The following is a 27,966-nucleotide window of genomic DNA, read 5'->3' on the forward strand; positions in this document are numbered from 1 at the left end:
AAGGTGGTGTAAATCGATCGAACAAAATAAAGTAAAGAAAACAAAAACCTTACTCAGTTACTGTGTTTTTTATAGCAATATTGCTATTGAAAATTACCGAAAACTTAGCATGAAATCAAAATAATAAATAACCTTATCACATCTTACTACTACATTTATTGATTTGTGAAAAAAACATGATGCACATTACTATCGCATTCGCAAATAAAACATATGTACAAATTAACACGCGTACAAATTAAAAACAAATTTCGAAAATGCAAAGAATTCAGTTTTTGGCAACAGGAACTCATAACAGTGCAGGAGGTATCTCCTAAGGCTATATCCTTAGCATTTTTGAGTAATTTTGCAAAAAAACTAAATTGATTTATTTTAATGCCAATTGGTTGCAATGTGTTTCTTTTCACTCAAATAATGCTTTAAATAAAAAAAGAGTGAAAAATAATAAAAAAATCAAAAAATTCTAAAAAATTAAAATTTACTAAGGCTCATTTTTGCATCAAGTTTTGCCTATAACTCGTTCGGTATCCAACGGATCGCCAATCTTTAACCTGCGGTCGATAGATGGCACCAATGGCTACATTTTCTTCTTGGACGGCCATGCCCTCAGATGTCTGTGCCAGAAGTTATTCGAGGAACCAAGTTCCATACCCTGTTTGAGAAAATGTAAAATTTTCCTCATTTTCGCACCAAGTTTTGCCTATAACTCGGTCGGTATCCAACGGATCGCCAATCTTTAACCTGTGGTCGATAGATGGCACCAATGGCTACATTTTCTTCTTGGACGGCCATGCCCTCAGATGTCTGTGCCAGAAGTTATTCGAGGAACTAAGTTCCTTACCCTGTTTGAGAAAATGTCAAATTTTCCTCATTTTCGAGCAATTTAGCAAAATTTATAAATGTGATATATTTTCATGCAAATTTGTTGCAATGTGTTTCTTTTCACTCAAATAATGCTTCAAATTAAAAAAATAATAAAAAATCAGAAAAAAATTTTAAAAAAATTTTCAACTCGAAAATTTCATAAGGCTTACCCCTTACCTTTTTTTTGGGAAATTTTGCAAAAAAAATTAAATTGATTTATTTTAATGCCAATTGGTTGCAATGTGTTTCTTTTCACTCAAGTAATGCTTTAAATAAAAAAAAGAGTGAAAAATAATAAAAAAATCAAAAAATTCTAAAAAATTAAAATTTACTAAGGCTCATTTTTTGCACCAAGTTTTGCCTATAACTCGGTCGGTATCCAACGGATCGCCAAACTTTAAACTGTGGTCGATAGATGGCACCAATGGCTACATTTTCTTCTTGGACGGCCATGCCCTCAGATGTCTGTGCCAGAAGTTATTCGAGGAACCAAGTTCCATACCCTGTTTGAGAAAATGTCAAATTTTCCTCATTTTCGCACCAAGTTTTGCCTATAACTCGGTCGGTATCCAACGGATCGCCAATCTTTAACCTGTGGTCGATAGATGACACCAATGGCTACATTTTCTTCTTCGACGGCCATGCCCTCAGATGTCTGTGCCAGAAGTTATTCGAGGAACTAAGTTCCTTACCCTGTTTGAGAAAATGTAAAATTTTCCTCATTTTCGAGCAATTTAGCAAAATTTATAAATGTGATATATTTTCATGCCAATTTGTTGCAATGTGTTTCTTTTCACTCAAATAATGCTTCAAATTTAAAAAATAATAAAAAATCAGAAAAAAATTTAAAAAAAAATTTTCAACTCGAAAATTTCATAAGGCTTACCCCTTACGTATTTTTTGGGAAATTTTGCAAAAAAAATTAAATTGATTTATTTTAATGCCAATTGGTTGCAATGTGTTTCTTTTCACTCAAGTAATGCTTTAAATAAAAAAAAGAGTGAAAAATAATAAAAAAATCAAAAAATTCTAAAAAATTAAAATTTACTAAGGCTCATTTTTTGCACCAAGTTTTGCCTATAACTCGGTCGGTATCCAACGGATCGCCAAACTTTAAACTGTGGTCGATAGATGGCACCAATGGCTACATTTTCTTCTTGGACGGCCATGCCCTCAGATGTCTGTGCCAGAAGTTATTCGAGGAACCAAGTTCCATACCCTGTTTGAGAAAATGTAAAATTTTCCTCATTTTCGCACCAAGTTTTGCCTATAACTCGGTCGGTATCCAACGGATCGCCAATCTTTAACCTGTGGTCGATAGATGACACCAATGGCTACATTTTCTTCTTGGACGGCCATGCCCTCAGATGTCTGTGCCAGAAGTTATTCGAGGAACTAAGTTCCTTACCCTGTTTGAGAAAATGTCAAATTTTTCTCATTTTCGAGCAATTTAGCAAAATTTATAAATGTGATATATTTTCATGCCAATTTGTTGCAATGTGTTTCTTTTCACTCAAATAATGCTTCAAATTAAAAAAATAATAAAAAATCAGAAAAAAAATTTAAAAAAAATTTCAACTCGAAAATTTCATTAGGCTTACCCCTTACGTTTTTTTTGGGAAATTTTGCAAAAAAAATTAAATTGATTTATTTTAATGCCAATTGGTTGCAATGTGTTTCTTTTCACTCAAGTAATGCTTTAAATAAAAAAAAGAGTGAAAAATAATAAAAAAATCAAAAAATTCAAAAAAATTAAAATTTACTAAGGCTCATTTTTTGCACCAAGTTTTGCCTATAACTCGGTCGGTATCCAACGGATCGCCAAACTTTAAACTGTGGTCGATAGATGGCACCAATGGCTACATTTTCTTCTTGGACGGCCATGCCCTCAGATGTCTGTGCCAGAAGTTATTCGAGGAACCAAGTTCCATACCCTGTTTGAGAAAATGTAAAATTTTCCTCATTTTCGCACCAAGTTTTGCCTATAACTCGGTCGGTATCCAACGGATCGCCAATCTTTAACCTGTGGTCGATAGATGACACCAATGGCTACATTTTCTTCTTGGACGGCCATGCCCTCAGATGTCTGTGCCAGAAGTTATTCGAGGAACTAAGTTCCTTACCCTGTTTGAGAAAATGTCAAATTTTCCTCATTTTCGAGCAATTTAGCAAAATTTATAAATGTGATATATTTTCATGCCAATTTGTTGCAATGTGTTTCTTTTCACTCAAATAATGCTTCAAATTAAAAAAATAATAAAAAATCAGAAAAAAATTTTAAAAAAATTTTCAACTCGAAAATTTCATAAGGCTTACCCCTTACGTTTTTTTTGGGAAATTTTGCAAAAAAAATTAAATTGATTTATTTTAATGCCAATTGGTTGCAATGTGTTTCTTTTCACTCAAGTAATGCTTTAAATAAAAAAAAGAGTGAAAAATAATAAAAAAATCAAAAAATTCTAAAAAATTAAAATTTACTAAGGCTCATTTTTGCACCAAGTTTTGCCTATAACTCGGTCGGTATCCAACGGATCGCCAAACTTTAAACTGTGGTCGATAGATGGCACCAATGGCTACATTTTCTTCTTGGACGGCCATGCCCTCAGATGTCTGTGCCAGAAGTTATTCGAGGAACCAAGTTCCATACCCTGTTTGAGAAAATGTAAAATTTTCCTCATTTTCGCACCAAGTTTTGCCTATAACTCGGTCGGTATCCAACGGAACGCCAAACTTTAAACTATGGTCGATAGATGGCACCAATGGCTACATTTTCTTCTTGGACGGCCATGCCCTCAGATGTCTGTGCCAGAAGTTATTCGAGGAACCAAGTTCCATACCCTGTTTGAGAAAATGTAAAATTTTCCTCATTTTCGCACAAAGTTTTGCCTATAACTCGGTCGGTATCCAACGGATCGCCAATCTTTAACCTGTGGTCGATAGATGACACCAATGGCTACATTTTCTTCTTGGACGGCCATGCCCTCAGATGTCTGTGCCAGAAGTTATTCGAGGAACTAAGTTCCTTACCCTGTTTGAGAAAATGTCAAATTTTCCTCATTTTCGAGCAATTTAGCAAAATTTATAAATGTGATATATTTTCATGCCAATTTGTTGCAATGTGTTTCTTTTCACTCAAATAATGCTTCAAATTAAAAAAATAATAAAAAATCAGAAAAAAATTTTACAAAAATTTTCAACTCGAAAATTTCATAAGGCTTACCCCTTACGTTTTTTTTGGGAAATTTTGCAAAAAAAATTAAATTGATTTATTTTAATGCCAATTGGTTGCAATGTGTTTCTTTTCACTCAAGTAATGCTTTAAATAAAAAAAGAGTGAAAAATAATAAAAAAATCAAAAAATTCTAAAAAATTAAAATTTACTAAGGCTCATTTTTGCACCAAGTTTTGCCTATAACTCGGTCGGTATCCAACGGATCGCCAATCTTTAACCTGTGGTCGATAGATGGCACCAATGGCTACATTTTCTTCTTGGACGGCCATGCCCTCAGATGTCTGTGCCAGAAGTTATTCGAGGAACTAAGTTCCTTACCCTGTTTGAGAAAATGTCAAATTTTCCTCATTTTCGAGCAATTTAGCAAAATTTATAAATGTGATATATTTTCATGCCAATTTGTTGCAATGTGTTTCTTTTCACTCAAATAATGCTTCAAATTAAAAAAATAATAAAAAATCAGAAAAAAATTTTACAAAAATTTTCATCTCGAAAATTTCATAAGGCTTACCCCTTACGTTTTTTTTGGGAAATTTTGCAAAAAAAATTAAATTGATTTATTTTAATGCCAATTGGTTGCAATGTGTTTCTTTTCACTCAAGTAATGCTTTAAATAAAAAAAGAGTGAGAAATAATAAAAAAATCAAAAAATTCTAAAAAATTAAAATTTACTAAGGCTCATTTTTGCACCAAGTTTTGCCTATAACTCGGTCGGTATCCAACGGATCGCCAATCTTTAACCTGTGGTCGATAGATGGCACCAATGGCTACATTTTCTTCTTGGACGGCCATGCCCTCAGATGTCTGTGCCAGAAGTTATTCGAGGAACCAAGTTCCATACCCTGTTTGAGAAAATGTCAAATTTTCCTCATTTTCGCACCAAGTTTTGCCTATAACTCGGTCGGTATCCAACGGATCGCCAATCTTTAACCTGTGGTCGATAGATGACACCAGAAGTGCCAGAAGTTATTCGAGGAACTAAGTTCCTTACCCTGTTTGAGAAAATGTCAAATTTTCCTCATTTTCGAGCAATTTAGCAAAATTTATAAATGTGATATATTTTCATGCCAATTTGTTGCAATGTGTTTCTTTTCACTCAAATAATGCTTCAAATTAAAAAAATAATAAAAAATCAGAAAAAAATTTTACAAAAATTTTCAACTCGAAAATTTCATAAGGCTTACCCCTTACGTTTTTTTTGGGAAATTTTGCAAAAAAAATTAAATTGATTTATTTTAATGCCAATTGGTTGCAATGTGTTTCTTTTCACTCAAGTAATGCTTTAAATAAAAAAAGAGTGAAAAATAATAAAAAAATCAAAAAATTCTAAAAAATTAAAATTTACTAAGGCTCATTTTTGCACCAAGTTTTGCCTATAACTCGGTCGGTATCCAACGGATCGCCAATCTTTAACCTGTGGTCGATAGATGGCACCAATGGCTACATTTTCTTCTTGGACGGCCATGCCCTCAGATGTCTGTGCCAGAAGTTATTCGAGGAACCAAGTTCCATACCCTGTTTGAGAAAATGTAAAATTTTCCTCATTTTCGCACCAAGTTTTGCCTATAACTCGGTCGGTATCCAACGGATCGCCAATCTTTAACCTGTGGTCGATAAATGACACCAATGGCTACATTTTCTTCTTGGACGGCCATGCCCTCAGATGTCTGTGCCAGAAGTTATTCGAGGAACTAAGTTCCTTACCCTGTTTGAGAAAATGTCAAATTTTCCTCATTTTCGAGCAAATTAGCAAAATTTATAAATGTGATATATTTTCATGCCAATTTGTTGCAATGTGTTTCTTTTCACTCAAATAATGCTTCAAATTAAAAAAATAATAAAAAATCAGAAAAAAATTAAAAAAAAATTTTCAACTCGAAAATTTCATAAGGCTTACCCCTTACGTTTTTTTGTGGGAAATTTTGCAAAAAAAATTAAATTGATTTATTTTAATGCCAATTGGTTGCAATGTGTTTCTTTTCACTCAAGTAATGCTTTAAATAAAAAAAGAGTGAGAAATAATAAAAAAATCAAAAAATTCTAAAAAATTAAAATTTACTAAGGCTCATTTTTGCACCAAGTTTTGCCTATAACTCGGTCGGTATCCAACGGATCGCCAAACTTTAAACTGTGGTCGATAGATGGCACCAATGGCTACATTTTCTTCTTGGACGGCCATGCCCTCAGATGTCTGTGCCAGAAGTTATTCGAGGAACTAAGTTCCATACCCTGTTTGAGAAAATGTAAAATTTTCCTCATTTTCGCACAAAGTTTTGCCTATAACTCGGTCGGTATTCAACGGATCGCCAATCTTTAACCTGTGGTCGATAGATGACACCAATGGCTACATTTTCTTCTTGGACGGCCATGCCCTCAGATGTCTGTGCCAGAAGTTATTCGAGGAACTAAGTTCCTTACCCTGTTTGAGAAAATGTCAAATTTTCCTCATTTTCGAGCAATTTAGCAAAATTTATAAATGTGATATATTTTCATGCCAATTTGTTGCAATGTGTTTCTTTTCACTCAAATAATGCTTCAAATTAAAAAAATAATAAAAAATCAGAAAAAAATTAAAAAAAAATTTTCAACTCGAAAATTTCATAAGGCTTACCCCTTACGTTTTTTTGTGGGAAATTTTGCAAAAAAAATTAAATTGATTTATTTTAATGCCAATTGGTTGCAATGTGTTTCTTTTCACTCAAGTAATGCTTTAAATAAAAAAAGAGTGAGAAATAATAAAAAAATCAAAAAATTCTAAAAAATTAAAATTTACTAAGGCTCATTTTTGCACCAAGTTTTGCCTATAACTCGGTCGGTATCCAACGGATCGCCAAACTTTAAACTGTGGTCGATAGATGGCACCAATGGCTACATTTTCTTCTTGGACGGCCATGCCCTCAGATGTCTGTGCCAGAAGTTATTCGAGGAACTAAGTTCCATACCCTGTTTGAGAAAATGTAAAATTTTCCTCATTTTCGCACCAAGTTTTGCCTATAACTCGGTCGGTATCCAACGGATCGCCAATCTTTAACCTGTGGTCGATAGATGACACCAATGGCTACATTTTCTTCTTGGACGGCCATGCCCTCAGATGTCTGTGCCAGAAGTTATTCGAGGAACTAAGTTCCTTACCCTGTTTGAGAAAATGTCAAATTTTCCTCATTTTCGAGCAATTTAGCAAAATTTATAAATGTGATATATTTTCATGCCAATTTGTTGCAATGTGTTTCTTTTCACTCAAATAATGCTTCAAATTAAAAAAATAATAAAAAATCAGAAAAAAATTTAAAAAAAATTTTCAACTCGAAAATTTCATAAGGCTTACCCCTTACGTTTTTTTTGGGAAATTTTGCAAATAAAATTAAGTTGATTTATTTTAATGCCAATTGGTTGCAATGTGTTTCTTTTCAGTCAAGTAATGCTTTAAATAAAAAAAGAGTGAAAAATAATAAAAAAATCAAAAAATTCTAAAAAATTAAAATTTACTAAGGCTCATTTTTGCACCAAGTTTTGCCTATAACTCGGTCGGTATCCAACGGAACGCCAAACTTTAACCTGTGGTCGATAGATGGCACCAATGGCTACATTTAATTCTTGGACGGCCATGCCCTCAGATGTCTGTGCCAGAAGTTATTCGAGGAACCAAGTTCCATACCCTGTTTGAGAAAATGTAAAATTTTCCTCATTTTCGCACCAAGTTTTGCCTATAACTCGGTCGGTATCCAACGGATCGCCAATCTTTAACCTGTGGTCGATAGATGACACCAATGGCTACATTTTCTTCTTGGACGGCCATGCCCTCAGATGTCTGTGCCAGAAGTTATTCGAGGAACTAAGTTCCTTACCCTGTTTGAGAAAATGTCAAATTTTCCTCATTTTCGAGCAATTTAGCAAAATTTATAAATGTGATATATTTTCATGCCAATTTGTTGCAATGTGTTTCTTTTCACTCAAATAATGCTTCAAATTAAAAAAATAATAAAAAATCAGAAAAAAATTTTAAAAAAATTTTCAACTCGAAAATTTCATAAGGCTTACCCCTTACGTTTTTTTTGGGAAATTTTGCAAAAAAAATTAAATTGATTTATTTTAATGCCAATTGGTTGCAATGTGTTTCTTTTCACTCAAGTAATGCTTTAAATAAAAAAAAGAGTGAAAAATAATAAAAAAATCAAAAAATTCTAAAAAATTAAAATTTACTAAGGCTCATTTTTGCACCAAGTTTTGCCTATAACTCGGTCGGTATCCAACGGATCGCCAAACTTTAAACTGTGGTCGATAGATGGCACCAATGGCTACATTTTCTTCTTGGACGGCCATGCCCTCAGATGTCTGTGCCAGAAGTTATTCGAGGAACCAAGTTCCATACCCTGTTTGAGAAAATGTAAAATTTTCCTCATTTTCGCACAAAGTTTTGCCTATAACTCGGTCGGTATCCAACGGATCGCCAATCTTTAACCTGTGGTCGATAGATGACACCAATGGCTACATTTTCTTCTTGGACGGCCATGCCCTCAGATGTCTGTGCCAGAAGTTATTCGAGGAACTAAGTTCCTTACCCTGTTTGAGAAAATGTCAAATTTTCCTCATTTGCGAGCAATTTAGCAAAATTTATAAATGTGATATATTTTCATGCCAATTTGTTGCAATGTGTTTCTTTTCACTCAAATAATGCTTCAAATTAAAAAAATAATAAAAAATCAAAAAAAAATTTAAAAAAAAATTTCAACTCGAAAATTTCATAAGGCTTACCCCTTACGTTTTTTTTGGGAAATTTTGCAAAAAAAATTAAATTGATTTATTTTAATGCCAATTGGTTGCAATGTGTTTCTTTTCACTCAAGTAATGCTTTAAATAAAAAAAGAGTGAAAAATAATAAAAAAATCAAAAAATTCTAAAAAATTAAAATTTACTAAGGCTCATTTTTGCACCAAGTTTTGCCTATAACTCGGTCGGTATCCAACGGATCGCCAAACTTTAAACTGTGGTCGATAGATGGCACCAATGGCTACATTTTCTTCTTGGACGGCCATGCCCTCAGATGTCTGTGCCAGAAGTTATTCGAGGAACCAAGTTCCATACCCTGTTTGAGAAAATGTAAAATTTTCCTCATTTTCGCACCAAGTTTTGCCTATAACTCGGTCGGTATCCAACGGATCGCCAATCTTTAACCTGTGGTCGATAGATGACACCAATGGCTACATTTTCTTCTTGGACGGCCATGCCCTCAGATGTCTGTGCCAGAAGTTATTCGAGGAACTAAGTTCCTTACCCTGTTTGAGAAAATGTCAAATTTTCCTCATTTTCGAGCAATTTAGCAAAATTTATAAATGTGATATATTTTCATGCCAATTTGTTGCAATGTGTTTCTTTTCACTCAAATAATGCTTCAAATTAAAAAAATAATAAAAAATCAGAAAAAAATTTTAAAAAAATTTTCAACTCGAAAATTTCATAAGGCTTACCCCTTACGTTTTTTTTGGGAAATTTTGCAAAAAAAATTAAATTGATTTATTTTAATGCCAATTGGTTGCAATGTGTTTCTTTTCACTCAAGTAATGCTTTAAATAAAAAAAAGAGTGAAAAATAATAAAAAAATCAAAAAATTCTAAAAAATTAAAATTTACTAAGGCTCATTTTTGCACCAAGTTTTGCCTATAACTCGGTCGGTATCCAACGGATCGCCAAACTTTAAACTGTGGTCGATAGATGGCACCAATGGCTACATTTTCTTCTTGGACGGCCATGCCCTCAGATGTCTGTGCCAGAAGTTATTCGAGGAACCAAGTTCCATACCCTGTTTGAGAAAATGTAAAATTTTCCTCATTTTCGCACCAAGTTTTGCCTATAACTCGGTCGGTATCCAACGGAACGCCAAACTTTAAACTATGGTCGATAGATGGCACCAATGGCTACATTTTCTTCTTGGACGGCCATGCCCTCAGATGTCTGTGCCAGAAGTTATTCGAGGAACCAAGTTCCATACCCTGTTTGAGAAAATGTAAAATTTTCCTCATTTTCGCACAAAGTTTTGCCTATAACTCGGTCGGTATCCAACGGATCGCCAATCTTTAACCTGTGGTCGATAGATGACACCAATGGCTACATTTTCTTCTTGGACGGCCATGCCCTCAGATGTCTGTGCCAGAAGTTATTCGAGGAACTAAGTTCCTTACCCTGTTTGAGAAAATGTCAAATTTTCCTCATTTTCGAGCAATTTAGCAAAATTTATAAATGTGATATATTTTCATGCCAATTTGTTGCAATGTGTTTCTTTTCACTCAAATAATGCTTCAAATTAAAAAAATAATAAAAAATCAGAAAAAAATTTTCAACTCGAAAATTTCATAAGGCTTACCCCTTACGTTTTTTTTGGGAAATTTTGCAAAAAAAATTAAATAGATTTATTTTAATGCCAATTGGTTGAAGTACGTTTCTTTTCACTCAAATAATGCTTTAAATACAAAAAGAGTGAAAAATAATAAAAAAATCAAAAATTCTAAAAAATTAAAATTTACTAAGGCTCATTTTTGCACCAAGTTTTGCCTATAACTCGGTCGGTATCCAACGGATCGCCAATCTTTAACCTGTGGTCGATAGATGGCACCAATGGCTACATTTTCTTCTTGGACGGCCATGCCCTCAGATGTCTGTGCCAGAAGTTATTCGAGGAACCAAGTTCCATACCCTGTTTGAGAAAATGTAAAATTTTCCTCATTTTCGCACCAAGTTTTGCCTATAACTCGGTCGGTATCCAACGGATCGCCAATCTTTAACCTGTGGTCGATAGATGGCACCAATGGCTACATTTTCTTCTTGGACGGCCATGCCCTCAGATGTCTGTGCCAGAAGTTATTCGAGGAACTAAGTTCCTTACCCTGTTTGAGAAAATGTCAAATTTTCCTCATTTTCGAGCAATTTAGCAAAATTTATAAATGTGATATATTTTCATGCCAATTTGTTGCAATGTGTTTCTTTTCACTCAAATAATGCTTCAAATTAAAAAAATAATAAAAAATCAGAAAAAAATTTTACAAAAATTTTCAACTCGAAAATTTCATAAGGCTTACCCCTTACGTTTTTTTTGGGAAATTTTGCAAAAAAAATGAAATTGATTTATTTTAATGCCAATTGGTTGCAATGTGTTTGTTTTCACTCAAGTAATGCTTTAAATAAAAAAAGAGTGAAAAATAATAAAAAAATCAAAAAATTCTAAAAAATTAAAATTTACTAAGGCTCATTTTTGCACCAAGTTTTGCCTATAACTCGGTCGGTATCCAACGGATCGCCAATCTTTAACCTGTGGTCGATAGATGGCACCAATGGCTACATTTTCTTCTTGGACGGCCATGCCCTCAGATGTCTGTGCCAGAAGTTATTCGAGGAACTAAGTTCCTTACCCTGTTTGAGAAAATGTCAAATTTTCCTCATTTTCGAGCAATTTAGCAAAATTTATAAATGTGATATATTTTCATGCCAATTTGTTGCAATGTGTTTCTTTTCACTCAAATAATGCTTCAAATTAAAAAAATAATAAAAAATCAGAAAAAAATTTTACAAAAATTTTCATCTCGAAAATTTCATAAGGCTTACCCCTTACGTTTTTTTTGGGAAATTTTGCAAAAAAAATTAAATTGATTTATTTTAATGCCAATTGGTTGCAATGTGTTTCTTTTCACTCAAGTAATGCTTTAAATAAAAAAAGAGTGAAAAATAATAAAAAAATCAAAAAATTCTAAAAAATTAAAATTTACTAAGGCTCATTTTTGCACCAAGTTTTGCCTATAACTCGGTCGGTATCCAACGGATCGCCAATCTTTAACCTGTGGTCGATAGATGGCACCAATGGCTACATTTTCTTCTTGGACGGCCATGCCCTCAGATGTCTGTGCCAGAAGTTATTCGAGGAACCAAGTTCCATACCCTGTTTGAGAAAATGTCAAATTTTCCTCATTTTCGCACCAAGTTTTGCCTATAACTCGGTCGGTATCCAACGGATCGCCAATCTTTAACCTGTGGTCGATAGATGACACCAATGGCTACATTTTCTTCTTGGACGGCCATGCCCTCAGATGTCTGTGCCAGAAGTTATTCGAGGAACTAAGTTCCTTACCCTGTTTGAGAAAATGTCAAATTTTCCTCATTTTCGAGCAATTTAGCAAAATTTATAAATGTGATATATTTTCATGCCAATTTGTTGCAATGTGTTTCTTTTCACTCAAATAATGCTTCAAATTAAAAAAATAATAAAAAATCAGAAAAAAATTTTACAAAAATTTTCAACTCGAAAATTTCATAAGGCTTACCCCTTACGTTTTTTTTGGGAAATTTTGCAAAAAAAATTAAATTGATTTATTTTAATGCCAATTGGTTGCAATGTGTTTCTTTTCACTCAAGTAATGCTTTAAATAAAAAAAGAGTGAAAAATAATAAAAAAATCAAAAAATTCTAAAAAATTAAAATTTACTAAGGCTCATTTTTGCACCAAGTTTTGCCTATAACTCGGTCGGTATCCAACGGATCGCCAATCTTTAACCTGTGGTCGATAGATGGCACCAATGGCTACATTTTCTTCTTGGACGGCCATGCCCTCAGATGTCTGTGCCAGAAGTTATTCGAGGAACCAAGTTCCATACCCTGTTTGAGAAAATGTAAAATTTTCCTCATTTTCGCACCAAGTTTTGCCTATAACTCGGTCGGTATCCAACGGATCGCCAATCTTTAACCTGTGGTCGATAAATGACACCAATGGCTACATTTTCTTCTTGGACGGCCATGCCCTCAGATGTCTGTGCCAGAAGTTATTCGAGGAACTAAGTTCCTTACCCTGTTTGAGAAAATGTCAAATTTTCCTCATTTTCGAGCAATTTAGCAAAATTTATAAATGTGATATATTTTCATGCCAATTTGTTGCAATGTGTTTCTTTTCACTCAAATAATGCTTCAAATTAAAAAAATAATAAAAAATCAGAAAAAAATTAAAAAAAAATTTTCAACTCGAAAATTTCATAAGGCTTACCCCTTACGTTTTTTTGTGGGAAATTTTGCAAAAAAAATTAAATTGATTTATTTTAATGCCAATTGGTTGCAATGTGTTTCTTTTCACTCAAGTAATGCTTTAAATAAAAAAAGAGTGAGAAATAATAAAAAAATCAAAAAATTCTAAAAAATTAAAATTTACTAAGGCTCATTTTTGCACCAAGTTTTGCCTATAACTCGGTCGGTATCCAACGGATCGCCAAACTTTAAACTGTGGTCGATAGATGGCACCAATGGCTACATTTTCTTCTTGGACGGCCATGCCCTCAGATGTCTGTGCCAGAAGTTATTCGAGGAACTAAGTTCCTTACCCTGTTTGAGAAAATGTAAAATTTTCCTCATTTTCGCACAAAGTTTTGCCTATAACTCGGTCGGTATTCAACGGATCGCCAATCTTTAACCTGTGGTCGATAGATGACACCAATGGCTACATTTTCTTCTTGGACGGCCATGCCCTCAGATGTCTGTGCCAGAAGTTATTCGAGGAACTAAGTTCCTTACCCTGTTTGAGAAAATGTCAAATTTTCCTCATTTTCGAGCAATTTAGCAAAATTTATAAATGTGATATATTTTCATGTCAATTTGTTGCAATGTGTTTCTTTTCACTCAAATAATGCTTCAAATTAAAAAAATAATAAAAAATCAGAAAAAAATTTTAAAAAAATTTTCAACTCGAAAATTTCATAAGGCTTACCCCTTACGTTTTTTTTGGGAAATTTTGCAAAAAAATTAAATTGATTTATTTTAATGCCAATTGGTTGCAATGTGTTTCTTTTCACTCAAGTAATGCTTTACATAAAAAAAGAGTGAAAAATAATAAAAAAATCAAAAAATTCTAAAAAATTAAAATTTACTAAGGCTCATTTTTGCACCAAGTTTTGCCTATAACTCGGTCGGTATCCAACGGATCGCCAAACTTTAAACTGTGGTCGATAGATGGCACCAATGGCTACATTTTCTTCTTGGACGGCCATGCCCTCAGATGTCTGTGCCAGAAGTTATTCGAGGAACCAAGTTCCATACCCTGTTTGAGAAAATGTTAAATTTTCCTCATTTTCGTACCAAGTTTTGCCTATAACTCGGTCGGTATTCAACGGATCGCCAATTTTTAACCTGTGGTCGATAGATGACACCAATGGCTACATTTTCTTCTTGGACGGCCATGCCCTCAGATGTCTGTGCCAGAAATTATTCGAGGAACTAAGTTCCTTACCCTGTTTGAGAAAATGTCAAATTTTCCTCATTTTCGAGCAATTTAGCAAAATTTATAAATGTGATATATTTTCATGCCAATTTGTTGCAATGTGTTTCTTTTCACTCAAATAATGCTTCAAATTAAAAAAATAATAAAAAATCAGAAAAAAAATTAAAAAAAAATTTCAACTCGAAAATTTCATAAGGCTTACCCCTTACGTTTTTTTTGGGAAATTTTGCAAAAAAAATTAAATTGATTTATTTTAATGCCAATTGGTTGCAATGTGTTTCTTTTCACTCAAGTAATGCTTTAAATAAAAAAAAGAGTGAAAAATATTAAAAAAATCAAAAAATTCTAAAAAATTAAAATTTACTAAGGCTCATTTTTGCACCAAGTTTTGCCTATAACTCGGTCGGTATCCAACGGATCGCCAAACTTTAAACTGTGGTCGATAGATGGCACCAATGGCTACATTTTCTTCTTGGACGGCCATGAACTCAGATGTCTGTGCCAGAAGTTATTCGAGGAACCAAGTTCCTTACCCTGTTTGAGAAAATGTCAAATTTTCCTCATTTTTGTACCAAGTTTTGCCTATAACTCGGTCGGTATTCAACGGATCGCCAATCTTTAACCTGTGGTCGATAGATGACACCAATGGCTACATTTTCTTCTTGGACGGCCATGCCCTCAGATGTCTGTGCCAGAAGTTATTCGAGGAACTAAGTTCCTTACCCTGTTTGAGAAAATGTCAAATTTTCCTCATTTTCGAGCAATTTAGCAAAATTTATAAATGTGATATATTTTCATGCCAATTTGTTGCAATGTGTTTCTTTTCACTCAAATAATGCTTCAAATTAAAAAAATAATAAAAAATCAGAAAAAAAATTTTAAAAAAATTTCAACTCGAAAATTTCATAAGGCTTACCCCTTACGTTTTTTTGGGAAATTTTGCAAAAAAAATTAAATTGATTTATTTTAATGCCAATTGGTTGCAATGTGTTTCTTTTCACTCAAGTAATGCTTTAAATAAAAAAAGAGTGAAAAATAATAAAAAAATCAAAAAATCTAAAAAATTAAAATTTACTAAGGCTCATTTTCGTACCAAGTTTTGCCTATAACTCGGTCGGTATCCAACGGATCGCCAATCTTTAACCTGTGGTCGATAGATGACACCGATGGCTACATTTTCTTCTTGGACGGCCATGCCCTCAGATGTCTGTGCCAGAAGTTATTCGAGGAACTAAGTTCCTTACCCTGTTTGAGAAAATGTCAAATTTTCCTCATTTTCGAGCAATTTAGCAAAATTTATAAATGTGATATATTTTCATGCCAATTTGTTGCAATGTGTTTCTTTTCACTCAAATAATGCTTCAAATTAAAAAAATAATAAAAAATCAGAAAAAAATTTTAAAAAAATTTTCAACTCGAAAATTTTATAAGGCTTACCCCTTACGTTTTTTTGGGAAATTTTGCAAAAAAAATTAAATTGATTTATTTTAATGCCAATTGGTTGCAATGTGTTTCTTTTCACTCAACTAATGCTTTAAATACAAAAAATAATAAAAAATCCGAAAAAAAATTTAAAAAAATTTTCAACTCGAAAATTTCATAAGGCTTACCCCTTACGTTTTTTTTGAGTAATTTTGCAAAAAAAAATTAAATTGATTTATTTTAATGCCAAGTGGTTGAAATACGTTTCTTTTCACTCAAATACTGCTTTAAATACAAAAAAGAATAAAAAAGATAATGGAAGTAATTTGGATAGGAAGAAAAGAGGCTGAAGTGTGCTGACACGTGGAAATGATTTCCTAACGGACGTAGTTTGATACGCGTTTCTGTGCCAGGTGAATACGAATACGACTGTAGTATACTAACTTTAAAAAATGAAATGAATGAAAACGAACGACACACAGTGACGAAAGAGCAAAAGCGAAAAACCTTCAATTAACACCTGATCTAGTATATTAAAAATTGTTCAAAAATAGCCAAATGGCATCGTGGAATGACCGCATTTCGTCGACCGATTTTGCCGCAGAAAACAACCAATTTTATTTTTTAAAACAACCGGAGAGCATCCAACCAAGGAGGTAACTTACCAGCGCAGCGTTGTGGGTTGCATACCCTTTAGGCGCAAAGTGTTACTCTTCTCGTTAGCTGCACAATGGTCATCCCGCATGACAGTTAACGCCAAATTAGTCGGTATAAAGCCAAATCAATGCAGCAATGTGAGTTGCATACCCCAAAGGCGCAAAATGTTACTTTTTCCGTTAGTTGCACAACGATCCGATAAAGTGCATTTATTTATTTTTCATATTTATTATATTATTAATTATCACGCATTAGCCGTAAAATAGTAAATTTAGCCGTATTGTTAGGGTTGAATTAGTTCGGTAAAAAAACAAATTAGCTTAGCTACCTGAAAATAGCCGATTTTCATCTCGACCTATGAACGATCGACCGCAGTTTGTGGGTTGAACAAAGAAGAGAATCTTTTGCGCGAGAGACGAATGAAGCCAACAAGGCCAAAGCGAGCCCTGCGCCGGTCCGGCTCTGGAATTCTTCGATCATATTCTGCTAATGTCTTTCTTAAAAAAAAGGTGTTAAACATCTTGGATCGGGCTCATCGTGGAGTGCCTAGTACAAAAGGTGCGGAAAATGCTCGCACCCAGGGCGGAAAGGTTGAATTTCAGGAACTACCGATGCCGGAACGGCGCATTTATGTATGCGAACGAGAATCTATGGGCAAGAAACACTACACTACGAGAAGATCCGGCACTGCACACTGCACTAAACACAGCACCATACAAATCACTTAACAATTAAAAGCTGGGTGTTGAAGGATGGCCACATACGTTGTAGTTGAGTTGGACCGGTGGCTCCAGCCGACAGAATTCAGGCTGCCTGGTGCTTTGCATTTCAGGTGTGCGCTATGGTTCCAAAAAATTCAACCTAAAAGCAATACATTCGGGTAATGAGTTGGGCCCTCCAGAGCAATATTTACTGGCGAATGCGCTTAGTGACACATATACTGATACACTCATCTGAAAGCAAATGTTGCCGGTCGCTCCGTACTACAAACCGAAGCCCCGTATCCTGATCGGTGTAGATAATTGGGGAAGGAGGAAGGAGTAGTGAGACGCTTGCTACGAAGACGAAACTTGGTTGTACAGTTTTCGGCACACGAGGTGGATCATTGCATCAAGAAGTGGTCCATAGCTGTTATCATGTGTGTATATGTAATGACGCTACGTACGAACGTTTGCACAACGCGCTGGAAAACCACTATGCGATCGAATCAACGTACGCCGTAGGAAGATGAAAGGGTTAATGAGATACTTGTCTCGGAAACCCGACTAGGTACTTGGAAGGCAAATGACGTTGGGGTGCCACGAAGGCCTAAAGAGAAAGATGAAGAAAAATTTAACGTTAGCGGAGGCTATTTACTTAGAAAATGCAGCATTACGTGTCACTAAACGAGGCCCCAGAGATTGGTTTTTACCTATTTTTCCAGTCGTGAACGCAGACAAGCCGGGGATATCTGCCGGAGAAACGACGCTGCTGCACAGCTCCATGGCGAAACGAAAATGGCGTATTTGTAACAGGAGAATATGATTGACAGCAGTGAACCGTCATTTCAAGCCAGCTTCAAAATTTGAAGCGGGATTGAACATATATACTACTACGGATCCACTCGTCGTGAAATATTTTGCAAGTTTTTTAAAATTATAATTTAATTTATCTTTATTCATTGCTTAAATAAAATAAGAAAATCTCAAGATACATAATAGTTGAATATTCTCTAACAGCATTTACTTTTTCTTATTTTAAAGCAGGTGATATAAAAAAACGCAAAACAATACAAACCCATTTCAATTTAGTTTTAATTAAGATGTTTGCAGATTTTTATTTTCATTTAGCTACTACAGTCGGTTGTTGTGTTCATCTTTCACCATTTCCTTTTTAAACGTTTACACTGTTACTGCTTCGTTTCACTTCATTGTTTCTGCTGTTTTATGTAACATCATCATCCTGTTCTCAAGCATCCCATTTTATGTTGTTGTTATATTCCCTTTTATTCGTCATCATTTTGCGCCGCAATATTGTAACATATTTTGTTTTCTTCTGTTCTCTTTTGCTCTTCTCTCCTGCAATACTAATGTATGGAGAGGAGTGGATGGGAGAGGAAGGGTAGGGAAGGGAAGTGGTATGCCATACTAGCATGTTTGTGTAGATGTGTGTATGTGTGTGTGTGCGAGCGTGCTTGCGATTGTTTCACAATGCATTGCACACTGTGCACGCACATACGGTCATGGTGTGCATTATATATTTGTGTGCGCGAGCGCTTGTGTGTGTGATTTACCATTTATATAGTGTTCTCTTTCAGTATCTCTCTCTCGCTTTTTCTCTTTTCTTTTTCACACTCTATATGAATCCTTTTTGTAACACATGAAGATTTACATGTGCAGTAACTTTACTAAAATGTACAACATTATCTGCTTCTTTTAGCACTACAATTAGTGTGAGTAGGTACAGTAGCGGTACCGGCTTGTGTTAGTGTGCGTGTGTGTATGTTTATACTCTTGTTCTATTCTCTTTTTTTCTCTTTTATACAGCATACAGTAGTCACGCTCTGTACGTTTAATTTACTTCTACATACAATATATTACACACACACGCACACATACACATTCCCACATATCTTAAATTGTGTAGCAGGATCTGTTAAAGGGAGATACTTATCACCTTTCCACACACACATACGCACACGTACGAACGTGCGCACTCTTTGCATATGTATGCGCATAATTTCTTCTCTTGTTAACAATTGCATCTTCAACCATGTTTGCGTTACACACATACACGCGCATACACACGCACACATACACACATACACGCAGGAACACAAACTACGTCGTGCGCGCGAGTCATAACATTTTGTGTTGCATTATTCTTTTAGCTGTCCATGATTTAATTATTACACGATTAAGAGCTAAACACAGCTTCTTCTCGTTTTTTCCCCTTTCACTAGCGTACTGTATTTCTACGAGTTTTTTCCCCTTTTGCAAAGGGGATGTTTTTGTTTTTTTGTTAATTAATAACCACACATACACACATACACAGTAACAACACTACCAGCCACAAAGAAAAGGAAAGCGCTGAAACGCTGCGCTTCCTTTTTTGCTTTGTTTTTTTTTTGTTTTGCTTGGTAGGGCGTTTTGTGTTGCTGTCTTCTCTTTCTCGCCCATGTTTTCCTTCTCCTTGCTTTTTTAATATACTGCGTTTTTGTTTACTCTCTCTTTCTCTTTCTCTCTCTCTTCCTCTCTTGTGTATTTGCATTGACTTAAATAATCCTTATCGAGTAGGTAGGTTTTTCTGTTTACTTAATCTTTTGTTTTCCCTCTGTCTATCTCACACGCAAGCATTACACATACACGCGCTCTCACTCATTCGCTCACTTTATCTCTCACTCACGCACACTCGCTCGCTCGTTCGCGCTCTTGTAATTAATTCTCATACTAACCAGAAGCTATACTAAATCTCGTAACACACAATACACGCGCCGTTTCCACTTAGCGGAGGTGTGTATACTAAGTAGTGTGTTAGGGGTTTCCACATCTTTCTTTCACTCCCCGTTTTATGTTTCCCAACCATGTTCTCTCGCTTTTGCCAGCTAGCTAGTTAGGTGTTGTTCGTCACCTTCGGTAGTGCTATGGGGTGATGCCCCAAAACATCACACAGAGCAATTCGGGGAAAGCTTGAGCTACTATTAACGCGACCGATTTAGCATCGACGACAAAAAAAAACGGTAGGATAGTAGGCTATGACACCACATCCATATAATCTCGCTCGCTCTCCGGACGCCATATTTAACTCGAAGCCTACTACCATTCGGATGAAGTAGTCCCGCAGGCGCGTTGTCCTGTGTATTTGTTTCTCTTTTTCATTTCTCTCTTCTATCCACATTTCACCACGCAGCAACGGTAGACAGTTTTTTTTACTACAGTTGTGTTGTGTAGCCTTTCATCTTATTGTGTATTTTGATGAAAAAATATTTGCATATCCATTATAAAAAAAAAGAAAGAAGGTGGTGTGAACCACACAAACATTTATCATCTGTTTTGGGGCGGTTTGTTATCATCTCATGTGCAATCCATGTATGTTTATGTGTGTTTGTGGACACTTCGATCTTGTTTTTGTTGTCAACGACGTACATATAAAATATATTATACAGAGACTGTCGATCCTTTTATACTACTTTTCATCTGATCGATTTAACTCATAATTCTTTTTAATACGCACACACATACACAAACATACATTCATTCACATATGTTTTTTGTCGCCGTTACTGTTGCCGTTATTTACTGTAGAGCTTTAATACAATTTCAATAGTACAAAATGCTTCCTCTAATGCTCAATTAGGTGTGGTTGCTGCATCCGTAGTGGTTGTAATGTACGTGGACGTGGAAGAAACGATTCTGAGATGAAAACCAAACATAAAACAACTGTTGTTGTTGTTTTATAGAAGCTCTGCGCGGGGCAGCTACATTCGCTTCTTTAAACATAAAACAACGCCAGTCAGTCTACCTTTTTAACTCATCCATTGGCTAAGATTCGTGTCCTTGCTTCTTTGCTGTTATTAGGACTGACAGAAGCAGTTCACTCCTTTGATCAGTAGGTTACGAATGGTAAGTTACGGATATTTTGCATCTTTCATTCTCTCTCTCTCTTTTTTCTCTTTCTCTCTCTCTCTCCCTCTCTCTGTGTATGGTGGTTTTTCTTAAGGGAAAACGGTAACACATGGAAATAGTTTGCTTTGCGTCGCGTTTTTCATTTCCTCCTCCTTTTTGCTTGTTCTCTTTCGCTCTATCTAACTTAGTTTGGGTGGTTTGTTTTTGTTATAGCATTTTAAATCAATCTATTTACTTTTGTTTTCTTTTCTTTGTTTTGCTTTGTTTCTGATTATTTCAATGTTAGTTGTGTTCTTCGCATTGTTTTGTCTTTTATTTTTACATTTGTTTCATGCTTCTTTCCATTCTAATTTTCCGCTGTATTTGCTTGCATAAGCATTAAATGTGACTTGTAGTTTGCGTGAGAGTATACGTGTGTGCATGCGTTGGGGGGAGATTTTAAATGGGGTTTGTAATATTTTCACATTTTTGTTCGGTTTAAAATATACAAACACACACGCGCACACACACACTCACGTACATACGCAAATACACTTTACAAAGAGAAGAGTGGAAACTATTTCATATCACAATTAGATTTAGAGTAGGAAAAAGAGCGCATTAACAGACGAATGTAAAGAAACCCCTAAAACAGTTTGTCTTCATTGTTTTCATTGTTGCTTTAACTGAACCATTTAACAGAAAGGAGCGACTGGGTTAAGCGGAGGTAAGGGAGGAGAGCGAGGTTGTGTAGAGCAATGTTATTTACAAGCAAAATAATACGCCGTGTGTTTTGTCGTTTATGGCTATGGGAAACGGAAAACAGACTAAATGCTGAGATAGCATTGGCTTGCTAAATAAATTTAAAGAAAAAACACCCTAATTTGTTTCTCTCGTTCAACGTTTGTTTTATGTTTCCTTCATTGGTGATTTAGTATGTACCGGTTTTAGCTTCTTTTTTTATAGTTTTCTGTTCTGTTTTGTTTGTATGTTGCTTGTTTTGTTCGCTTCATGGCAGGATGTAATCGACAGTATGTACTTCTTTTTCTATTTCTTTCTCCCCTTGTTTTTTTTTGGTAATAAAGTTTTATGTTTTTGCTGTTTTTTTGTAGTTTTTTGACATTTTTTAAGGTTTAGTTTAGCTTTTGTTTTACACATTTTCCTCCTGCGGGATTTAAAACTGAGAGAAAACAAAACAAAAATTGTAATAATTGAAACAAAACAAGAAAAAAACAACAAACTGTATATAGCACGTCTTGTGACAACTGGAACGTATTAATAGGCGACATCCGGGCGGTTTTTAAAATTTGTTTTCTTCAGGAAAGGAGCAGAGAAGGTATAGAAAGTGTGGGAAAACCGATTGTAGTGGGGAAAGTAAGTATATTGGGAATTGAGTTTTTGGGATGGAAAAAAACGGTGTAAGAAAGCAATAGAAGGTGCGATTGTGTGTGTGCAGATACGATACAACGGTGATAGGTAGTGGTGAATATTTTGCGAAATTACGGTGGGTTACAACACTAATGTAAAAAGACACTTAACATGTGCTTTAACAAGCGGGTTTGGAGAAAGAGGACAATAAAAACGACTGCTTCATGCACCTTTCCCAGAGGTGTTGTTGTTGTGGCAGATGTCCGGCGTCTGAGTATAATGTTTGGTGTTCGTGTTGGGAAAGTTTGGGTCAGTCAAATCTCGGATTTGAATCCGTGCCGTCTGTGTTCAAGAAACACTTCATATGAAGCGTTAAGTTTCGTACGATCTGATGTACTGAAGAATCTTCTATGTTGAATAAGTTTGTTAAGTAATTGGCAACGTGAACTAGTGATGTGCGGGTCGACCCGAACCTACCGGGTCGGAGCCATCCATAAGCGACCCGAACCCGTTCGGGTCGACCCGTAGATACAAGTAGGTCCAGTAGGTGCAACGATTCCGGTAGGTGCAAGCTGCCATAAGCGACTCCGACCCGTGGGTGCAGCGAGTTCGGGTCGACTCGGGTTGCAGTAGGTTCAGTAGGTCCAGTAGGTGCAACGATTCCGGTAGGTGCAAGCTGCCATAAGCGACTCCGACCCGTGGGTGCAGCGAGTTCGGGTCGGACTCGGGTCGAAGTAGGTTCAGTAGGTCCAGTAGGTGCAACGATTCCGGTAGGTGCAAGCTGCCATAAGCGACTCCGACCCGTGGGTGCAGCGAGTTCGGGTCGGAACTACTGAACCTACCTATGTTTACGGGTCGGCCCGAACCCGCTGCACCCACGGGTCGGAATCGATTCCGATTTTGTTGCACCCGACTCCGGGTCGAGCCATGAAATGAATCGTATGTCCCATCACTAACGTGAACTATCAACTGTTAAAACAGGGTATGGCACAAACTCAATTTTACAACTAAATAGAAAACATTACACAAACGCAGCAAATCCTTTAGATGTTGCTGCTATTTGAAACAAATAAAAATCAAACGCAAAAACGTCAAAAACAGTCAACAATTTCCAACCCCGTAAGCTACTGACTGACTGACTATGTATGTGGGGGTGCTACCAATATAAAGGCAAAAGCTTGTTAAAAAGCTAAGTGTGCAAAAAACTTAGGAACAAATGTTTCAAAAGCCATCACAAACAGCAAACAATCAGTAATGTGATTTCCTAGCAATTCATTCAATCGAAATGTGTGTATAAGTAGGAATATTTGTATTACATTCCACATTCACAGCTCTACTAAGGTGCTGTTATTATCGCGCCAGTAACTGAACGCTCATTACTAATTCTGCTTGTGCACAGAAGGGTGAAGAAGAACTAACAAAACAATTGGACGGGGATTGTATCCATAGAAATCGAAAGGAAATTAAACATCATCCCATCAGACGGATAGGGGAAGAAATGTGCCATGATGTGTAAAAGGGTAAAATGGGACACCGCAGTGTTTTCGGGCTCGCAAGGACGCAGCGCGACGTCCTTATTGTTACAACAATTCCATTGCCTCAATGATTGGCTTTGAGTGTTCGAACAAGAATGACATTACGGTCGGTGCTATCGCTTGATTACTGTATCCTCTTTCGATGAGATTGTTGTGTGTGTTAGTTTCTTTTTTTCGTTCTTTTTTTTTTGCGTGAGCTTTGGCTCTTTGTATGCCTTAAATTCGTGCTTTTGCAAAAGCTAGGTACGAACAGTTTTGTCCTTTTGTAATGCATTTGGTTTGTATATATCATCGTTAACAATCGTGCTGTTTTTCAGTTGTGAAAGCTTTTCTTCTTTTTTAATAAAGTGCACCATATTCCTATTACGCTTCATTGCTATGCGCTATAATGATGGTTTTGAAATTTTCGCTTAAAAAGTGATTCTCGTACATATAAAACCTTACTACATTAACCGTACTTGTGTTAGGCTACCGATTCTAAACTTCACGCGATATTTTTAACTGGCTTTAACGTTGCTAAATTGAATTTAAAATCGTTTTCTTTTTGTCCCGATCCTCCATTGCACAAGAATGCTCGTTTTTGGTGGAGTTGAGGTGTAATGTAGCATAAATAAATGTACCATTACAAAACCCTAAAGTTGCCGATATCACTTACTCTCTCTCTCTCTCATATGGTGCATATCTCTTTTGCTTTGATTACCTTTTTATTTTATCAATTTAGAATAAGTCAATTGAAAAGCGTTTGAAGTGATCGCAGATTTATCAAAGCGACAAGGGCACAAACAAATAGCGTCATCTGGCGGATAGTATTCGCACTATACAACACTGTCAAAGCTTAGTACTAAGTCTCATAAGATATGCGCTGTAAAAATCGAATAACCTTCTTTATCATTATTCAACACAAATAATATCGTCCAAAGCGTAAAACAATTATTGCACCCTTTTCATTTACTCTCTACTAATATTAACCGAAAATGGATATAAACTTAACTAACCAAGCTACTAATAAGGAAGCTGTTCTTATGCTGCAACAGCGCACGAAGAGCCTCTCTTTCTCTCTCCCTTTCGTTCTGTCTGCGTAATGAGTATTTTACTTTTATCGAAAGTTGCAGTAACTGATTTAAATGACTTGTATTTTCCCTTTCTTTTTTGTTTGTTTGTGCACCGCGATTGAAAGCAATTAGACTTACGCGGGCTGTAGTGATACATTTATCATCTTTCTTACACTCTTCCCTACACAATGACGGGCTTTTCCACTTTTACCTATCCTGCTTACTTTGCTCTTATCTCCTGTGTGCCTATATCTTTCCCTAAACGTGTCTTGCATTTGTTTTGTCCTTCCTTACCATACTTGAGGCTGGTGTTATTTTTTTTTTTCTAAAACAGTGTTCGGGGTTCGTGTTTTCGTACAATTAAATAGCGCAAGAGCCAAAGCTTTTAAAAACTGTGTATCGGATACATTAAACGAGGCATATTCTAGATTGTGTTTACATGCGATGCCTCGCATCACTCATTCCCAGAGTATACGTAGGAAGGATAACACGACAGTAAGATCATTAACGTCTAGATCAATGTCATCATCGAGATCACTGCGGGTGTATTATCAATCGGTATCGGTTCGTACGAAAGGTGGTTTCATTTGTTCAGGTCGTGTGTAAGAGTAATAGCAACGTATCGCGGATTAATGTGTTTGTTTTTTTTTTCGAAAGCATATCCAATTGGGCAAATGTGCGATCGCAAAAAGGACGCACCACGGGACCGTTGATAAAGAAGTTAATTCGCGTGGTTTAGAGATGGTGTTACAGGTGGTGTGTTACAGGTAAGTTGCGTGATTGAAGAAGAGTGGTAGTAGTAATAGAAGTAGTAGTAGCAGTAGTAGTAGTAGAAGATAGCACAAGTTAAGGTCAGACGCGTCGGTGAAGGTAGACGGTGTGGCACGCGGTGTTGGATGTCGCGGTTGGGAAAGGTGGCGCACGTGTAGGTGGTTGATACACAGTAGATTGTAAGAGATAATGGTATCGTTAATTATTGCACTGCAAAATCAATAGCGCGAGCTGCACACACACGCGCGTGAGAACAATTTAAAACGGATAACTGAACACAGATCACACAGAGGTGTGCACGCACAGAACGGAATGAGTCCTGAAGAAACGAAATGTGTGCACAAAGGACTTGTGTTTTGTTTGGTTAAAGATGGTGAGGAGACGGTGAATGTTCGCCCTTTTTTTGCAGAATGGATTATCTCTAAGCGTGCGTTGGATGTCGCGCAGAAAACTTAAGAAAGCTCGTTTTTGTTTTGTTTATAAATGCTATGCGCAATGGAGAAAGATAAGAACTTTTCGAAGGTAATAGTTTGCAAATCTTGAAGTACTCGAAAAGGTAGGAATTTAAATTGTACTGCAACTATTTGTATGGTGTATGAAACCAATGCACAAGCACGGTAACAAAAACAGTGTAACGTAACCGAACTGGGGGTGTGAAAATTTGTCAAAGCAAGAACAACAACAACAAAAAGTGAGGAAAACCCAAACGGAACGGAAGCACGGAAACCCAACGGAAAACAAAACGAGAGAGACCGGACTTATTTCTTGAACGCAAATACATTACAATGGAAGTGATGGCGTTGGTGTCGAGGCCAGCACGGAGGTCGATGGGTAGCGGATCGTATGCTGCGACGATGCCTGGATGTAGTCCTGGCTTGGATTTAGTACGCTGTCCCGCGAGTTGGAGTGGGAGGTGGCGCGAAGAAGCTTCACGGCTTCGCGCTCGGGGCTACATTGCACTGCTTCTAGTCATTTCTGACGGGATGATTTCTTCTTCTTTCGTTTAAAGAAACAGCAACATCTGAAAATGGGTGAGGAAAAAAAGAAACAGATCGACAGGGTCAGATAAGCGGTGGGATGCTTTTCATTCATTCAATACATGAGATTATTTTGCTATAAAAAAACATCCAAAACATTTTTTTTCAAGTAACTGAAGGTATGTCTTCCATAAAGATACTGCAAATTAAATTATTTATGTACATTATTAATTTATACTTACGGATAATACCTTGTCATTGCCCATCCATACATGGTTTTGACGGAGAAGTATGCACGATATGCTCGACACAGGCTAATAGAATTTAACCAGACATACATATATGTATATTTGTATCCGCCAATGGAAGGATTATATTTAAAACATCCTCAGAATTTGGGATGATTATCGAACGCCTTTCAATCTAAAAGGATTCTTTTTCTTTTCTAGCAATAGATAGTACACGTATGCACAACCGTAGATCAAAATGTAATGAAAGCATTCACAGAAAATCCGATTTCATATTCCACAAATAAACTCATCATACGCTCATCATTGTGCTGGGTAAAAGCACACCATTACATGAATAGAACAGCACCGAAAGTTACTTTTTCTCTCGTTGTTCGCACGTATGTTGGGCCCACGGCTAGAGGATTGAATGTGCTACTACCGTGGCGTTCTAACAGTTTCGCTTTTCCTTATCCTACGGAACAATCTCGCTTCAAAACTGGTGCTTTTCACCGCCAATAGTACATACGCAACCGTACGACGACACTGTGATCAGGTTTGCAAGTTCACCGAAACGATATGTTAATCATGAGCGCAAAAAAAACGAACGAATCTTAATGCTAGGCTTCATGGGTTATATACAACGTACAACACGTACCCGCACACTAATGCCCCGAAGTGCTCCAGGAAAAAGCTTCTTCATTCGAGCCGCATGTCTGACGACACACGACAAGTGGTATTATGTTTCCAAATAAGCTTGGCTTTTTGCATGAATCCACTCCACTCAACCAGGAGTTGGGGAGTTGTCTTCGAGGACGATAGCTAGGTAGTAGCTAATTTTTCGGTACAACCAACCTTACGCACTTTTCGCATCATTCAAAAAAAATCTTCTACTGAAATTTCTCTCGCTTTTACTTACTCTCGTGCTTGCAAAGCAAGGAGACCTATCTTATCAAATTGCCTAGCTTCATTCACATCGCAGAAAAGATGATTAAATTTAGGATCAATTTCCTTCTTGAGGTAGCTCGTTGTTGT

General features: G+C 36.0%; 1 protein-coding gene and 1 long non-coding RNA gene across 24 annotated transcripts in view; both read right to left on the reverse strand.

Annotated features, from left to right (window-relative positions):
- Window positions 1–1,386: 1,386 nt before the first annotated feature.
- On the reverse strand, window positions 1,387–14,724 carry LOC125766523 (uncharacterized). 3 transcript variants are annotated; one of them, XR_007418668.1, is made up of 4 exons: window positions 11,920–14,724; window positions 6,415–6,938; window positions 3,792–5,027; window positions 1,393–1,456 (listed from the first exon to the last, which is right to left on the reverse strand). It is a non-coding gene; the product is annotated as an uncharacterized LOC125766523 (long non-coding RNA). The 3 variants fall into 3 exon arrangements; XR_007418666.1 differs by having other exon boundaries at window positions 10,684–14,724; XR_007418667.1 differs by lacking the exon at window positions 3,792–5,027 and having other exon boundaries at window positions 1,387–1,456; window positions 10,684–14,724.
- Window positions 14,725–18,203: 3,479 nt separating this feature from the next.
- The window catches only part of LOC125762476 (casein kinase I), an 84,482-nt gene continuing 74,719 nt past the window's right edge, over window positions 18,204–27,966 (reverse strand). For all 21 annotated transcript variants that reach the window (XM_049424604.1, XM_049424600.1, XM_049424603.1 and 18 more), the window contains one exon: window positions 18,204–26,748. In XM_049424604.1, coding sequence (XP_049280561.1) covers window positions 26,697–26,748 — 52 coding nt within the window. In that variant the 3' untranslated portion in view covers window positions 18,204–26,696. The remainder of the gene's footprint in view (window positions 26,749–27,966) is intronic.

This window comes from Anopheles funestus, chromosome 2RL (genome assembly GCF_943734845.2).
Source record: "Anopheles funestus chromosome 2RL, idAnoFuneDA-416_04, whole genome shotgun sequence".
Taxonomy (NCBI): Eukaryota; Metazoa; Arthropoda; class Insecta; order Diptera; family Culicidae; genus Anopheles; species Anopheles funestus.